Source organism: Hylobates moloch, unplaced genomic scaffold (genome assembly GCF_009828535.3).
Source record: "Hylobates moloch isolate HMO894 unplaced genomic scaffold, HMol_V3 SCAFFOLD_3, whole genome shotgun sequence".
In the NCBI taxonomy this organism is placed as follows: domain Eukaryota; kingdom Metazoa; phylum Chordata; class Mammalia; order Primates; family Hylobatidae; genus Hylobates; species Hylobates moloch.
This window is the reverse complement of record NW_026652278.1, coordinates 158,152,334-158,171,383: the sequence shown is the minus strand read 5'-3', so window position 1 is coordinate 158,171,383 and position 19,050 is coordinate 158,152,334. Positions and strand designations below refer to the sequence as shown.

Sequence of the window (19,050 nt, the reverse complement as noted above, 5' to 3'; positions counted from 1 at the left end):
ATGTAATACATGTATAATATATGTATATATAATATGTAATACATGTATAATATATGTATATATTATATATATAATACATGTATAATGTATGTATATATAATATATATGTAATACATGTATAATGTATGTATATATAATATATGTAATACATGTATAATATATGTATATATAATATATGTAATACATGTATATTATACGTATATATAATATATGTAATACATGTATATTATACGTATATATGTAATACATGTATATTATATGTATATATAATATATGTAATACATATTATATGTATATGATATATATGTATTACATATATAGTATATATAATATATGTAATATATATTGTATATATAATATATATGTAATACATATATATGTATGTATAATATATATACTACATATATGTATGTAGTATATATATTTTCAAATTTCTCACATCATTAACTCTGCATACTTCTGTAGTTATCATCTTATCTCTTTCCTCCTGTTCATAGCCAGACTCTTCAAATGAATGAAACACCTGCTGTCTCTCCTTTCTTATCTACTGTTTAGTTTTCAATTTATTGTTAATAGTTCATCATATCAAAGAAGTCACTACTATCCATCTTGCCAAATATAATAGACTATTTTTAATCCTCATCCTACTCTGCCTGTCTGTGACATTTGATCATGAACTACTACTTCAAAATTTCCTTCTTCCATGATCCCATATTCTCTTGATTTACCCTTTATTTTTCTGGCTACAATTTCTTAATGCCTTCTATAGAATTATTTTCTTCTCAGTCTTTAAATGCTAATATTCTCTGCGGTTCTGTCCTTGCTATTTTCTCACTATGAATAATACCCTGGAGTGATCTCACTGATAATTCTACCAGATGACTTGAAAATCTATATCAGTAACTCAGACTACTCTCCTAACTTCTGTCCTGTTTATCCAGTTGCATTCTGGATGTTGTTTCCCAGGTGGTGCATTGGCACCTCATTTTTTGAACATTTTATTTTCAAACGATCATATAGTAATATAGACTTTTTTCCAGAAATTTTAACACATGTATAAATTCATGCAAGCAGCACCACAATCAAGTTACAGAACAATTCCATCACCCCCCTAACTCTTATGCTATCTTTCTGTAGTCACACTCTCTCCTTCTACCCCAACACCTTGGCAACCATTTTGTCTTTTCCAGAGTGTCTTGTAAATTGTATGTATGTATACATACAGATGTTCCTTGACTTACGATGGGGTTACATTTTGATAAACTTTTGTAAATTGAAAATATTTAGTTAAAAATGTATTTATTGCACTTAACCTACAAAACATGGCTTAGCCTGGCCTACCTTAAACATGCTAAGAACACTTACATTAGCCCACAGTTGGGCAAAATCATTTAACACAAAGTCTATTTTGTAATAAAGTGTTCAATATCTCATATAATTTATTGAATACTGTACTGAAAGTGGAAAACAGAATGGTTGTATGGGTACTTAAGGTACATTTTCTACTGAATGCTTGTCACTTTCACACCACTGTAAAGTTGAAAAAGCGTAAGTCGAACTATCAGAAGTGGGAAACTGTCTGTACACGTAATGGTATGTTGTAACCTTTTGTGACTGGTTTCTTTCCTGCACCGTAATGATATTCATGCAAGTTGTTGCATGTATAAATAGCTTGTTTCATTTTGCTGCTGAGTAGTACTCCATTGAATGGACGTACAACAGTTTGCTTATCCATTTGCTAGTTGTGGGACATTTGAGATGTTTCCAATTTTTGGTAATTATGAATAGAGCTGTTTTGATCATTTATTTACTGTTTTTTGTGTGAGGTCAAGTATTTATTTCCATAGGATAAATACCCAGGAGTGGGTTTGCTGGGTCATATTGTAAGTGTACATTTAACTTGATTTTTTAAAAACTTTTTTTTCCAAAAGTGTTTCAAACATTTTGCATTCCCATCAGCATTGTAGTTGAATTCCAGTTGCTCTGCATCCTCATCAGCATTTGTTGTCAGTGTTATTTTAGCCATCTAAACCATGTGTAGGGATCTATCACTGTGGCTGAACTTGGATTTCTCTAAATGTTAATGAGGTTGAATGTCTTTATATTTGCCATCCTTATATCCTTTTAGAGAAAGGTCTTTGTCCATTTTAATTGTATGTTTTCTTATTCTTTAGCTTTGAAAGTTCTACTATATGTTCTGAATACAAGTCTTTTATTGGATAAATGATTTGCCAATACTTTCTCCTAGTCTGAAACTTAGCTTTTCATTCCCTTAACAGAATCTTTTGCAGAGGATGAGGTTTTAACTTTGATGAAGTCCAGTTTGTCAATTGTTTTGTTTGGATCATGCTTTTCGTGTTATGTCTAAGCTCAGCTTATCCAACAATCATGAAGATTTTTCATTTTTTCTTCTAAAGTTTTTATGGTTTTCATTTCCGCCTTTAGATTTATGATCCAGGAAGAAGACATTTATTATAATAAAATACACATATCATAAAATGTACTCCCTTAATCATTTTAAAGTATACATTTCAGTGGCATTAAGTACATTCACAATGTTGTCTTCCTTGATTTCTATTTTGCTCTTTTTTTTTGTTTTTAAATTTTTATGGATACATAATAGTTATACATTTCTATGGGGTACCTGCGATATTTTGATATAAGCATACAATTTGTGATGTCTTGGTTTTTGAGGTAGCAACTTAAAACATTGAGTTGAGACCTTTCTTCTTTTCTGATAGTGGTATTGCATTTTATAAATTTCCCTCCAAGCATTGCTATAGCCATATTCTACAAATTTTCTGTGCTGTGTTTTCATTCTCATTCAGTTCAAAATGTATTCTAATTTTTCTTGAGATATCGTCTTTGGCCCATGAATTACGTAAAAGTATTCTGTTTAATTTCCAAGTGTTTGAACATTTTCTTGTTGTCTCTGTTGTTTTCTAGTTTTATTTCATTTTGGTCATAGGACATACTTCGTAGGATTTCCGTTAGTCCTTTTACATCTGTTAGGGTTTGTACTTTGATCTAGTGTATGATCTGTCATAGTGAATGTTCCACATGTACTTGAATGGAATGGGTATTCTGCTATTGTTGGGTGGAATATTACTTTTATTAGATCCAGTTGGTGGATGTTTTATTCTTCTTGATCCATACTGATAGCCTGTCTACATTCTATTTGATACTAAGGAAGTCTTCAAATATAATTGTGGATTTGTCTGTTTCTCCTTTTAGTTCTGTCAGTTTTTTCTTTCTTTGTTTTCTTTTGCAATGTAGCAAGTTACCACAATTTAGCAGTTTATCTCACAGTTTCTGTGGATTAGGAGTCTGGGCACAGCTTAGCTATGTCCTCTACTTAGAGTCTCACAAGACTGTAATATGGTCAGCCAGTGTGCATTCTTATCTAGAAGCTAATTTGAGGAAAAATTTATTTCCAAGCTCTGTCATGTTAGTGAGAGAATTTATTTCCTCATGGCTTAATGAACAAGGGCCCCAGCTGCTTGCTGGCTGTTGACTTGAGGTCTCTCTCAATTCCTAGGGGCCACCTGCATTTGTAGAGACATTTCTTGACACATGGGCCTCCTCAACATGTCTGCTTACTTTATCAAGCAAGGGCAACCTGTGGAGGGTGTATGCTAGCAAGGGCAGAATGGTATATAATGTGACAATTGCAGGAGTGACATCCATTACCTTTGTCATAGTCTGTTGGTTAAAAGCAAATCACAGGTCCTCCCCACACTCTCAGGAGGGGATTTTACAAGATTATAAACATTAGGAGCTGGGCATCATGGGGGCCATCTTATAGTCAGTAAGGCATATCCTTGGTATTTTTTTGTCTTGAAGATAATTTTTTTATAGTAATATACTCATTCCGCTTCTTTCGTTTTCTGTTTGTGTGATATATCTTGTTCCCTTTTACTTTCAATTTACCTGAATGATTGTTTGAGGTGAGTTTTTTATAGTGAATTTATAGTTGTTTTATGTGTTTTTAAAAAATGTAGTCTAACAATTCCTATCTTTTCATTGGTGTGTTTAAGTAATTACATTACATTATTATACTTAAAGACATTTAATATAATTATTGATATGTTAGGATTTACGTCTCACATTCTGTTATTTGTTTTGTGTTTATACTCTATGATTTTGTTTCTCTCTTTCCATTTCCCTGCTGCCTTTAGATTATTTGAACACTTTTTAATATTCCATTTTAATTAATCTATTGTGATTTTGACTATATTTTTCTTTTGTATGACTTCTTTGTGGTCGCTCCAGGGGTTAAAAATGCGTACTTTACTTTTTACAATCTGTTTATAAACAATATTGTACTATTTCAGTTGGAACATGGAAATCTTTCCAACATAGTAGCCTCTTTACCCTCTCCCCTTTATGGTATAGTTAGTTGTCTTGTATTACATTAGCACACATTAAAATAACACCAGGAAATGTTATACCTTTTCTTTTAAGTGTCAAACATGTTTAATAACTCTAAGAGAAAAGGAATACTTTGTTATATTTATACAAATACTTATTTCTATTACTTTTCCTTCATTCCTAATGTTTCAAGTTTTCTTCTTCTTTCCCTTTCCCTGAAGAAATTCCTTTAGCAGCTCTTTGAGATCAGGTCTGCTGACTGTAGATTCCTTTACTTTATTTGAGAATGTCTATTTCATCTTCATATCTGAATGGTGTTTTCACAGGATGCAATAATATTCTTGGTTGACAGCATATTTCTTTTCTCACGTAGAAATGTTACTTTCTGGCTTTCTATCCTCCATAGTTTTCAGTGAGAAATTCTCACCTGAATGTTCAAATGCGTTTTCTCGTAGTTAATGTTTTGTTTTCCTCTGGATGCTTTCAGTAATTTTTTTTTGTCTTTAGTATTCAGCAGTATGATTAAGTCGTCTCTGGAAATGGATTTTGGGGGATTTATTCTATTTATGGTTTGCTAGTTTCTTGAATTTACAGGGTTATGGATTACACCAAAATTGTCATGTTTTAAGCCATAATTTTTTCAAATATTTTTTCAACACGGCGCTCTTTCTCTTCTTCTGGTTCTCTGATGGCATGAAATGTTAGACTTTTTGTTCTTCTCCCACAGATTTGTAAAGCTTTTAAAGAGGTTCTAACAGATTCAGGTCTTAAACCCAATATGTGTTTTCTGATATTTTAAAATATCAAATAAGCCTGAACAATTATGATTAAATTCTGAGTCTGAAGGATTAACCCTCTGGAATTAGCAACCTGCTATAGTCAAGTTATTTGAACAGTATATTTTATTAACTGCTTTGGGAAACCACAGTGAATTAAAACAGGTTTCTATGGGAAAATGTAAATAGTTTTTAGGTTGAATTATAGTTTAAAGAAATCAGGTATTTCAAAATAATTTTATGTGCTTTTACTTTTATTTTTATTTTTTTTAGAGACGGGGTTTCCCTCTGTCACCCAGGTTAAATTGCAGTGTTGCAATCTATAGCTCACGGCAGCCTCACACTCTTAGGCTCAAGTGATCCTCCCACCTCAGCCTCCTGAGTAGCTGGGTCTACAGGTGCTTGCCGTCATGCGTGGCTAATTTTTTAATCTTTTTGTAGAGTTAGGTCTTGCTGTGTTGCCCAAGCTGGCCTCAAACTCCTGACTTCAAGTTATCCTCCTATGTCAGTCTACCAAAATACTGGACTACCTGCATGAACCACGGTGACTGGTCTTGTGCTTTTTGATGAATTTAAAATTTTCCCTGTATAGGTAACTGAAACTTAAAAAAAAAAAATGCAGTTTAGGGAAACTCTATCAAGAAGACTTCAAGCCAAATGTTTTTTGGTGGTGGTGGTTTTGTGTGTGTGTGTGTGTGTGTGTGTGTGTGTGTGTCAGAGGGAATATGGGTTTGCTCTGAACCTTATTAATACAATTAATTAAAATGACTGAAAATCTACTCCTGATAGTAATTCTTTGTACTGGGGATTTTTATTCCATTGTTACTGGTTTTAAAACTGGCCAATAGTTACTAGTACTTTGCCCAAGATCACGTAGTAATGCCCAGAAACAGGGTGCAAACACAGAATGTCTGACTTTGAAGATTATGCTTTTAGCTGTTTGACTATTTTGTTTGTGCCTTTTTAAATGGCATATTAGTATTTGCTTTAGTTTAGGTAAAACTTGTAGATATGGCAGCATTGCAAAGCAGGGGCAGGCAAATATTTTCCTGTAAAAGGCCAGATAGTAAATATTTTAAGCTTTAAACCATATGGTGTTTTGTACAACTGTTCAACTCTGCCATAGTAGTAAAAGACTAAACAAATGAGTGTGGCTGTGCTCTAGTAAAGCTTGATTTTGGAAATAAGACAACAGACTAGATTTGACTTGTTAATAATAGTTTGCTGATCTTTGCTATAGATTATCCTGTATAGTAAATTAGTTCTTCAACACTAAGTTTATTTTGAAAAGATTTTTTTTTCAGATCTTCCTTAAAAATATTCCTTTATTATTCTAAAATAACGTTTGGGCTAGGTGCGGTGGCTCATGCCTGTAATCCCAGCACTTTGGGAGGCTGAGGCAGGCAGATCACCTGAGGTCAGGAGTTCGAGACCAGCCTGACTAAACATGGTAAAACCCCGTCGCTACTAAAAATAAAAAAAATTAGCCAGACATGGTGGTGCGTGCCTGTAATTCTAGCTACTTGGGAGGTTGAGGCAGGAGAATCACTTTAACCCAGGAGGTGGAGGTTGCAGTGAGCCAAGATTGCACCACTACACTCCAGCCTCGGCGACAGAGTGAGACTCTTTCTCAACAAAATAAAATAAAAATAAAATAAAATAATGTTTGGTACATGGAAAGAATATGTGTAATATGTGTATAAATTAAAAAGCAAAATAATATACCCAGAAGATTGAACACTAATAAGTAGCCTGTGTACTCTTCCCTAACTCAAGGATTGGCAAACATTTTTCTGTAAAGGGCCAGATAGTAAGCATTCGTGGCTTTGCTTGGCCGTAAGGTCTCTATCATAGCTACTCAACTTTGCATTATGGCACAAAAGCAGCCATAAACAATGTGTAAATCAGTAAGCATGAATGTGTTCCAGTAAACTGTTTATGGACACTGAAATTAGAATTTCCCATAACTTTGATGTGTTACAAAATATCCTTCTTTTCATTTTTCCATACCATTAAGAATTTGAACACCATTCTTAGCTTTCGGACCATACAAAAATAAGTGATGGGCTGGATTTGGACCATGGACCATAGTTTTCCAACCCCTATTTCATCTTTTTTCTCTGCCTTTCCCTGCAGGTAGCCATTATCCTGAATTTTGAATTTATCATTCCTGTAGATTTCTTAAAATACTCTTTTTCACACACATGTGTGATTAAACAGTACCTTGTTCTGTTTTATTTTTGAGTATTATAAAAATTATACTGTATATAGACTGAGACATTTTTTCATTCAACATTTTTCTTTTTCTTTTCTTTTTCTTTTTTTTTTTTTTTTTTTTTTGAGGTGGAATTTCGCTCTTGTTGCCCAGGCTGGAATGCTATGGCACGATCTTGGCTCACTGCATCCTCCACCTCCAAGATTCAAGCAATTCACCTGCCTTAGCCTCCCAAGTAGCTGGGATTACAGGCATGCACCACCACACTCGGCTAATTTTGTATTTTTAGTAGAGACAGGGTTTCACCATGTGGTCAGGCTGGCCCCAAACTCCTGACCTCCAGTGAGCCACTGTGCCTGGCCCATTCAACATTTTTCTAAGATTCATTCATATTGTCAAGTATTGCTGTATGATGTTCCATTGTGTGACTGTACCACAATTATTCTCCTGACAGTAATTATTTAGGTTGGTTCCAGTTCATCTTTGAACATTCTTGTAGATATATCCTGGTACACATGTGCAAGAGTTTTTCTTGGTTATCTTCTGTTGAATAACTTCACAGAAGAACCTCTGAATTTTACAAAAATGATGAAACAGCATTATTTCCCTTGAGAAATGTTACTTTCTTATTAACTCATCTTAAATCATACTGTATTTATTTATACTAATGGAAAACCTACCTTACAAAATGTGCAGTTAACTGTTAAACTTTGCATTCATTCTTTCATTGATTTAATTTTATACAAACATTAATGACTGTAATATGTTAGGTTTCATGCTAGCAGGAAAATATGAGCAGTAAAGGAGATAGACAAGTAAACCAACAATTAAGTAATAACTATTTATTGAAAGCTTATTATGCCAGGCATCGTGTTAAGCAATTTTATACGCATTACCTCTGTATTAGTCTGCTAAGGCTGCTGTAACAAAAGACTACAAACTAAGTGGCATCAACAACACAAATTTATTATCTCAGAGTTTTCAGGGCAAGAAGTTCAAGATCAGTGTGTCAGCAGGGTTGTTTCCTTCTGGGGACTTTGAGGGAGAATCTGTTCCATGCCTCCTTCCTACCTTTTGGTTATTGAATGGCAATTTTTGACCTTCCTTGGTGTATATTATCAGCATCCTGATCTCTGCCTTCATCTTCGTGTCGTGTTCTTCCTGTGTGTGAGTCTGTCTGCAAATTTTCCCTTTTTATAGGGACACCAGTCCTACTGAATTAGGACCTATTCTGATGACCTCATTTTAACTTGTCAAACATCCTATCTCTAAATAAGGTTAATTCTGAGGTACTAGGGGTTGAGACCTCAACATTTGAATTTATGAGGGGCACAGTTCAAAATAACAATCTCTTAGTCTTTCGAACAATCTGTTGGAACTCTGTGTAACTCTGTCAAACTTTGATGTGCTAGTCATGTTATAGAGGATGTTGCAGTGTAAAAACCCTAGCTATCAAAAAGTAGTTTCTGCCCAGGTCCGAAAAGAATAGCATAGACTCACTTTGCCTGTTCCTTCCATCTAAATATAACTAAATACCCTGGAAATCATTTAGCATACAGTTATAATTGGATTATAAATGCCAGAAAGAAGGTGAACTGGTTAGAGACCTCGGGACTTGAGAAATAACACTGGGGTTCTCTGGGTGAACTGGCTAGAGTCCTCAGGACTTGAGAAATAACATTAGGGTTCTCTGGGTTGTCTGTCTCCCATGTATCTTGGACTGGGTATTAGAGAGGCCTGCAACCCAGATCCACTATAGACAAAAAGCAATATTAAACAAGAAAAGCCTGCCATTACTCACCAAAGGACTGGAAAAGAGCAATCCCAACAAAAATAGGGAACCTCAACATTTTCCTGACACCAGGGACCTGATGAGCGATTCAAGCTCAGGACAGTGGCGAAGCCTCAGGCTATCCTGGCCCCACTCCACAACTTGTTCATGGTACCTCCACCATGGAAGTCTCCCAGCAACAGCCAGTAGCCCAGAGAAGCAACTTCCATTCTCACAAAACAGCAGCAGCAGTGACTGAGCAGGAGCTCTGGAAGCACCAGAAGAATGAAGCAGACCAGAATAGTATCACAGGTTTTCAGAAAACCGAACTGCAATTGGAACTAAAGCCCACAAAAGTAGGCTAGAAGCTGATTGCTAAACTTTGACAGGCTACTTCCTGCATAAAATAGATTAAGCAGGACTGTGAGTCTTCTACATAATAACTTGTCAAACCAAGCGGAATGCAGCAAAAACACAATTTGTGTGAGAAATGACATTGATTTGACATTCATATCAAGATGAATCAGTTGTAGGAATTACCTGACAAGGGTTTTAAAGTTACTGTGATTGAAATGCTTCAACAATCAATTATCTTAAATTATCTTAAAATGATAAAAAGGGAAAACCTCAGCAAACAAATAGAAGTTTTAAGAAAGAATTAAATGGAAATTATAGAACTGAAAAACACAATAATCAAAATTAAAATTCATAGATTAGACTCAGTAGTACAGTGGAGATGATGACAGAAGATAGAATCAATGAACTTGAAGACATACCAGTTCAGTTACTCTGTCAGAACAACAGAGAGTAAAAATACTGAAATTATCAGTCTCAAGAATTTATAGGACAATACAAAAATTTAACATTGTATCTTCAAAGCTTAAAGGACAGGAGAAAGTATGTGACTGAAAAATATATTTGAAGAAATAGTGACTGAAAATTTCTCACATTTGGTGAAAGACATAAACCTGTAGATTTAAGAAGCTGAGCAAACCCTACGATAAGATAAACTCGAATCCACACTAAGAAATGTTTTTAAAAAGACAAATCTGAAAAATGAGAGAGAGAAATGACACATTCCATATGAAAGTACACCAATTTGAATAACAGCAGGTTTCTCATCTGAAACCATGGAGTTTCAAAGGAAGTGGTACAACATTTTTCAGGTGCTGAAAGAAGAAAAAGTACTATCAATCTTTAATTCTGTATCTGACCAAAACTGTCCTTTTGGAATGAAGTGGAAATAAAGACATTCTCAAATGCAGGAAACTAAAAGAATTTGTTTGTAATGGAGCAAAATTAAGTTACTAAGGACAAAGATAAAAAGAGACGTAGTAACAAAAGAACCATGCACTAAGAAGTTATTGCAATCTTAAATATGTATACACCAAATAACCATACTTTAAAATATAGACAGCAGAAACTAATAGAGCTGAAAGAAGAAATAAACAGGTTCTCAATTACAGTTGGAGACTTGAACATCCTGCTGTCAGCAATTGATAGAACTACTAGACAGAAAATCAGCAAGGATATAGAATAGCTAAACACCATCACTAACCACCAAGATCTAATTTGCACTTACAGAATATTCCACCCCACAATAGCAAAATACACATTTTAAGCACCCATCAAAAATTCATCAAGATAATATAATGAATTATAAAACCTTTACAAATATAGAGAACAGTGGAATTAAACTAGAAATCAGTAGCAGGAAGGTGACAGGAAAATCTCCAAACATTTAAAAATTAACACACTTTTAAATAAACCATGGGTCAAAGAGGAAATCTGAAAGGAAATTTAGATGTACATAGAACAGAATGGAAATAGACACACAACACACAAAAATTTGTGAGATAGAGCTGAAGCACTTCTGTGAGGGAAGTTTATAACACTAAATGCAGACAGTAGAGAAGAAGAAATGTCTCAAATCACTGTAAATTCCTAACTCAAAATACTAGGAAAAAAAAGAGAGCAAAATATTCCCAAATCAAGCAGAATAAAGGAAGTAATTAAGAATAGGTATTGATAAAATTGAGACCAGTAATACTATAGAGTAATGTAATGAAACAAAAAGCTGACTCTTAGAAACATAAAAGTGAAATTGATAAGTCTCTAGCAAAATTGACAAAGATAAAAAAAAGACACAAATCACCAATGTCAGAAAAAGATGGGTATAATTATAGATCTTGTAACAATTAAAAGGATAAATTCAACTTTACATTCATAAATTCAACAACTTAGAATAGATGAACCAATCCTATGAAAATTATAAACTACCAAAACTTAGCCAAGTTGAAACAGATATCTTAAATTGTCCTATAACTGTTTTAAAAGTTGAATTCGTGATTCAAAAGCTATTGAAAATCTCTGGGCCTAGATGGTTTCACTGGAAAATTTAACCAGACATTCAAAGAAGAATTAACACCAATTTGATACAACACTACAATCTGTTCACAGAAGTAGTAGTGGAGTGAATACTAATCAACTCATTTTGAGACTGTGTTACCCTAATACCATAACCAAAGACAGCACAGAAAAGCAAACTATAGACCAGTATCTTTGATGAAATTAAATACAAAAATCCTCGATAAAATTTTAGTAAATTATATCCAGCCCCAACCAAGTGGAATTTAGTCTAGATGTACAACTATTTTACAGTATGTGATTCACCATATCAACAGGCTAAAGAAGGAAATTCATGTGATTACATCAATTGATACAGAAAATCTTTTGAAAAAATTCAGCACCCATTCATGATTTAAAAAAATAATAACTGTCAGCACACTAGAAATACAGGGGAATGTTCTCAACCTCACAATAGGTATCTGCAAAAACCCTGCATCTAATATTATACAGGTAAAAGACTGAATGATTTCCCTCTACAATTAGGGAAAAGGCAAGCATGTGACTTTTATCACTCATATTTGACATTGTACTATAAGTAGTAGTTACTGCAATAAAGCAAGAAGAAGAAGAGGCATACAGAATTGAAAAGATGAAATAAAGTTGTTGCTATTTCAAGTTGATATGATTATCTGCATGGGGAATCCCCAGAAGTCTACAAAAATACTCCTGAAACTAAAAAGTGAATTCATTATAGTTGCAGGATACAAGATCAGTACACAAAAATCAATTGAATTTATATATATTGACAATGAGCAAGTGGAAACTGATACAAAAATTATAATGCCATTTACAGTTGTTCCAAAGAATATGAAAAAGTATTCTAACAAAACATATGTAATATTAAATGCAATTAAATTTCAAAATGCTGATAAAATTCTAAGAAGACCTAAATACTTGGAGAGAGACGTTGTTTATGAATCAGAAGACTCACAATAGTAAAAATGGCGATTCTTGTTAAATTGATCTATAGAGTTAATGCAATTCTTACTAAAATCTCAGAAAATATTTTTTAATATAGACAGGCTTATTTTAAAATTTATATGGAAAGAGAAAGACCTTAAAGTAACTAAAACAATTTTGAAGAAGAACAACTTGAGAAGAATAACTCTTCCTGATGTTGAGGCTAACTTATAGCTACAGTAATCAAAACAGTGTAGTAGTGGCAAAGGGATAGACACATAGATCAGTGGAACAGTATGGAGAGTCCCAGAATAGATGCACACAAATATATATGCCTAACTGATTCTTGACAAATACATGAAAGCAATTGAGTGGAGGAAGAGTAGCCTTTTCAATATTATTGTGGGAGGAATTGGACATCCGTAAGCTCTATCAACCTTGACCTAAACCTCAAACCATATAAAATAATTACCTCAAAACAGATCATGGGCTTTCATATGAAACTGCAAAACTTCTAGTAAAAAGAGAAGAAAATTTTGGGACCTAGTACTAGGCAAAGAGTTATTAGACTTGACACCAAGTGTATAATCCAAAAAAGGAACAGTTGATAAACCGGGCTTTGTCAAAATTTAAAAATTTGGCTCTGCAAAAGACCCTGTTAAGAGGAAGAAAATACAAATTACAGATTGGCAGAAATGTTTGTACAGCACTGATCCAACAAAGGGCTTATATTTAGAGAATATAAAGAAGCATCAAAACTCAACATTAAGCATAAAAGATCCAGTTAGAAAATGAGGAAAATTTATACAAAACATTTCACCAAAGAGGATATACAGATGGCAGGTAACACACGAAGAGATACCCAAATCATTTGGAAAATGCAAACTTAAACCACAATGATGTTATCACTTCACACCTATCAAAATGGCTATAATAAAAAAATAGTGATAAAACCAAATGCTGATGAAGTTTTGGAGAAACTGTTCACCTATACATTGTTGTTCGGAATGTAAAATGATACAGTCATTGTGCAAAATAGTTTCACAGTTCCTTTTTAAACTAAAAATGGACTTCATACCAAGAACCAGCGATTTCATTCTTGTGCATATGTTCCAGAGAAAACTTGTTGTCACTTAGAAACTCATTCATGAATATTCATAGAAACTTTATTTGTAATAACAAAAAACTTAAAACTACCCAAATGCCCTTTAATGGGTGAATGAATGAAAAGACTGTATCATAACACCATATCCACTCCATGGAATACTGCTTTGCAATGAAAAGGAATGAACTATTGATGCATTGCAATACCATAGATGGACCAAATATAATTATATTGAGTGAAAACACTCAGTCTCAAAAGGACACATATTGTGTGAGTCTATATAGAAATTATGACATAATTATCAAGATGGAGAACAGTTTAGTGGTTGATGGGTTAGGGATGGAGCCACAACAGTGTGGCTATGAAGTGTTCCAGTAATAATACAGCTAAGTGTCTTGATTAGGGTGGAATTAATATAAGATGACATGAGTGACAAAATTGTGTAGAGGCATGGCACAAATAGAAGATTATATCTATAATTTGAATCAGTGTCAGTTTCCTGATTTTGATGGTGTAATGTAGTTATGCAAGATGAGAAATTTGGGAAAGGCTGGGTGAAGGGGCGCACAAGACCTCCCTATATATTCTTTTCACCTTTCTGTGTATCTATAATATTTCAAACTAAAAAGGTTTTAAAGCTTCAGAGTAACTCAGATTCTTGTATTTCTCAAATATCATGAAAGGAAGTGATCGTCTATAGCAATACTCAGTTCACTACCACCCACTCCCCTTAACTTTGTGGATACTCCCATATGCCTTTTCAGAATTTATCTCACATCTTTGCCCAGCGCTGCTTATTTCTTATTTTCCTTCACCTCCCCAACTCTTTGACTTATATATATCTCAAAAGCTCAAATACTGATAAGCTATTGCAAGGACCGTCTTGAAGAGGGGAGGAAACTGAGTGAGTAAAGGCCCTTTGTCATGCTGCAAAAGAAAAAAGACAGGGCATTCTCTTACAGTAATACTTTTTTGCTCTGTTACGCCCAAGAAGTAGATGTTTTTACGCCTAGACTTAACAACAAGTTTAAGCAGTTTTTTTTAAGATCAGCAGTGTTTATGTGATGTTGACAAAAACAAATTTCAGAGTCTGTATGTATTTCATGTTCTTAACTAAAATATACTGCCCTTCCACCATTATAATGCACTCTAATGAGTGCTACTGTGAGAGGTATCTATAAAGAAATGGTATGGAAGGTCAAAGGAAGCACACTTAACTCCCTAGAGAAGGCTTTGAAGAGGCTTCTGGGGTGAGATATTTGGTTCGAGTTTTGGAAGATGAGTAGAGTTACCCATCTTAAGAGGATGAGTGAGATCATGGTACAGTTTACAGACCACAAGAAGTTGTCATAGCCAGAATGTAGGATTTATGACTGAGCAGTGGCAGAGATGAGACTAGAAATGGCGAGATCACAAATGGCTTTACCTGCCATTCAACAGAATGTGAATTAAAGTCTGAAGATAATAGTAACCATTGAAGGATTTGCGTGGGATTTGATGTGAAAGAGAAAGGTTACTCTCAGTGCATTGTAGAGAATAGAATTGTGGGATGTGAGACTAGAGGTAAGATGAGTTGGGAAACTCATTTAGCAATTTAAGAGTCAAAAGAAGAGAGGCTGAGCGAAGGCAGAAACTGAAATGATAAATTATAGAATTATTAGGAGATAGAATTGGTAATTTGGCATATTTGAGTATAGTAGGTAAGAGGCAAATGTAATTCCTAGTTTGCTGACTTGAGTGGCTGATCATGTTCAATAACTGAATTGGGAATAAGATTATATAGTAAAAGGAAGGATAAAGTCAGGTTTATAAATTGAGGTAGCTTTGCTGCGTAAGAGTGGAGTTGCCCGGATGTCAGTTTAACATACACAGAAAGCTGTAAAGAGAAAAGGGCTACAAGGTTTGGGAATTGGCAGCATATGTTAAAGCCTGGGGATGAGAAGAGAAGGAGGGCCAGAAAATGAAACTCTAGAAAATATTGACATTCAGCAACAAGCCAAGGAGAGAAAAGCCTGTGAAAAATAGTGACAGTTGGAAGAACCCGAGAGAGTGCCATTATAAATACTGAAAGAGAAGAGAGACTTTTTAAAAATGTGTGAATTATAGAACATTTGTATAGTGGAGTGTTATGAATAGTATGTAGTCACTTAAGAATAGTGTTTGTAAGGAATATTAAATGGATGTGGGAAGAAATTCAGGATATAATATTGTCTGGATAACTAGTAAAATACCAGTTTTATAAAAATAAACATGTATGTATTATACATATACAGAGAAGGAAATTTGGAAGACAGTACCCTCAAATTTTAAGTTTCTCAGATGGCGGAATTATAAATGATTCACATTTTCTTTATTTTTTAATAAATTTTCTATAATGAGTATGTATTATGTTATGACAGAAAAAATACATATATAAATTAAGTGGATTCAGTCAAAACTAATTTCCAGTGGAAATGTTAAACACAAAAATCACTCAAAAGGGCTCATTTCAGTTGTGAAGTAGGAAGTCATTGGTGACCTTAGAAAATTTTCAGAGTCATAATGGGATCAGAAACTAGATTGTAGTGAGCTAAAAAATGACTGGGAAGCAGAAAAATTGAGATGATGAATAAAAAAAGTACACATTCAATAAGCCAATAAAAAGACATTTGATAGGAAAGTGGGACTAAAGAGTTTTTTTAAGGGAGGAATTCGAAGCATGCTTGTATGCTGAAGGAAGAGAAATATATAAACTATGTTCAAAAATGAGTCTGTGATTGGGTTTGACCATTTGCTGTATAGTAACTGAACATGCCTGAGTGCACACAGTTTGATTGAGATCTCTTAATTAATATACAACCCATTTGTTGAATTCAGAAAAAGTGATCTCAAATATCTTATTTTGTATGTGTTTAGTATATATATAGACATATGTCGAAATGGATTGGCTGTTTGTAGAGGAAAATTTGGTTTGGGGTTTAACCTCCAAAGCAGTGATTTAAAAAAAAAAAAAAAACCAAAAAAAACCCTCTTAAGTGACTAATACAAAGATAGCTGGTCTCTGTTTTGAATAATTATGTTTGGGGCTTAATTGCTTCCTTCTGTTCTCACTAAATATGTATTTCAAGTTGACATAGGAAAACGCTAGGGTTTGTTATCACAGTTTATCATCAAGAAATGGTCAGTATTTGCCAAAAGAAATAAAGTAGCACCTGGATATTCCTTGGTAAGATAATAATGTAGCCTTAGTCATTCTTTAAACTTAGTACATTAAATGATAAACAGGGAATCCTGCAAAACCTGGCAGCTATGTATGGAGGCAGGCCCAGCCCTTCAAGAGGAGGGAAGCCAAGAAACAAAGAGGAAGAGGTATGCTTCCCGCATGTTCGCTACCTCCATCACATAGCCATTTTTGAATTTATTGCCTTCTTTTCTTGCATGGTTTAAATTCTTAACAATTATTTGAAGATTTTGTAGGTCTATAGGGACCTGTTAATATATTTTTGACTGACATTCTGTGTTATAATTTTGCCCCGTAACTTATTCAGTATTATGATTTCAGTTTCTTTTCTTTTGATTAAATTAAAAATTTGTAATTTTATAATGTATTTCTTTCTTTTCAGAAATAAATTTTTCTTAATTAAACACTTGAAAGCTAATATTACATTTCCATTAACCGGATTTCAGAACTTTTATTTCTTGTGTTCAAATTAACACTGTTCCTTAAATTTAAAAAAAATCTAGCAGTAAAAATGTCAATAGCTTTACTTTTACATTATTATGTTGGGGTTTTTGCCTCCTTGTAGGTTTATCTGGCAAGACTGCGGCAAATAAGACTACAGAATTTCAATGAGCGCCAACAGATTAAAGCCAAACTTCGTGGTGAAAAGGTAGGTTGAAAAGCTATTTTTTTTAAGAAATTGAATGATATCATAGTAGGTTAACATTTAAAATGCTGTGCCATTAACAACAACAACAACAAAAAAAAACTGATGACAATAGTGGAAGTTCAAAGATCAAAAAACTACACATAAAGTAAATCTTATTTATGTGATTTTAAATTGATAAGACCATTTGTTCCAGAGAAATTCTGGGAGGAAAATATAACTAGTATTCATGGGAGGATTAAAATGCGTTTTATATCATTATCTTTTTGTTCCATTGTTCTTAAAGGCTGATAGTGGTGGAGAGTTCAGTTGCAGCTTTAGGAGAAAACTAACAGCATTAAATGATTTCCAGTTTATAGTTTTAGATTTTAGTTTATTCATTGTTATCTTTCATAGAGCTTTGCACTCAATTTGATGATTCTATCCTAAGTGATTTGCTTATCTACTTATTTTGTAGAAGGAAGCTAATCATTCTGAAGGACAAGAAGGAAGTGAAGAGGCCGACATGAGGCGCAAAAAAATCGAATCACTGAAGGTATAGACTAGAAATGATACAGGTTTTCTTAGAGAAAATTGAAAGCTGAGATAGCAAATTGTGTTTTTTGTTTGTTTGTTTGTTTGTTTTCTTGAGATGGAGTCTCACTCTGTCGCCCAGGCTGGAGTGCAGTGGCGCGATCTCGGCTCACTGCAAGCTCCGCCTCCCAGGTTCACGCCATTCTCCTGCCTCAGCCTCTCCGAGTAGCTGGGACTACAGGCGCCCGCCACCTCGCCCGGCTAATTTTTTGTATTTTTAGTAGAGACGGGGTTTCACTGTGGTCTCGATCTCCTGACCTCGTGATCTGCCCGCCTCGGCCTCCCAAAGTGCTGGGATTACAAGCGCTGCGCCCGGCCGCAAATTGTGTTCTTAAGTTTTGCATAGTTATATCACTTTATTTTCTTCCTTTAATTTTTCTTTCATCTTTCTCCTCCACTTTTTGGTTTCTAAAAATAGTATTTTTCTCTTTGTATTATATTTATGAAAACAGATAAAACCATGGCATAAATACATGAAACTATCATGTAAGTAATCTTGGAAAAAAAATGGTAACCTTAAAAATGGAAAATATACAAATATACATCCCCATGAAGGTAAACGAAGTCTATGTATAACAATTGTTTTAAGTTTTTACATTTTTTTTTCCATTCAAATATACCTGCCTTTATTTTCACTCAGCAAATATTTATTGAACACCTGCTGTATGTCAAGGCTGGTTCTAGGTGCTAGAGATTTAGAGTGAGCTTACATTTTTATTCTAAGACTACATGCACATTTCTTTTTTGGCTAATAAGTAAATATCTTTATAGACCTGGCAAAAAAAAACAAAAAAACCAAAAAACCCTATGCCCTTCTTTCTGATAACTCATTTTGTTAATTGTTTTTATTTTTAGGCCCATGCAAATGCACGTGCTGCTGTGTTAAAAGAACAGCTAGAACGAAAGAGAAAGGAAGCTTATGAGAGAGAAAAAAAAGTGTGGGAAGAGCATGTAAGATTTAGCTCATATTCTTAATCCTGGTTGTATTAACATTTTTATAGCTCTTCCTGGGTAGTACATCAGTATTATAATTTTCTAATGCTTTTTTTTTTTTCTGTTTTTTT

At 33.9% G+C, this 19,050-nt stretch overlaps 1 protein-coding gene across 8 annotated transcripts in view; it reads left to right on the top strand.

The window, feature by feature from the left end:
* The window catches only part of NEK1 (NIMA related kinase 1), a 215,085-nt gene that overhangs the window by 81,661 nt on the left and 114,374 nt on the right, over positions 1-19,050 (top strand). For 6 of the 8 annotated variants that reach the window (XR_009212947.1, XR_009212948.1, XM_058436867.1 and 3 more), the window contains 4 exons: positions 16,812-16,895; positions 17,333-17,416; positions 17,871-17,948; positions 18,842-18,937. Coding sequence is in view for 6 of the 8 variants with exons in the window: in XM_058436867.1 (XP_058292850.1) it covers positions 16,812-16,895; positions 17,333-17,416; positions 17,871-17,948; positions 18,842-18,937 (342 nt within the window). In the remaining 2 variants the exon portion in view is untranslated. The remainder of the gene's footprint in view (positions 1-16,811; positions 16,896-17,332; positions 17,417-17,870; positions 17,949-18,841; positions 18,938-19,050) is intronic. The other 2 variants (XM_032148894.2, XM_058436869.1) reach the window with 1 other exon arrangement.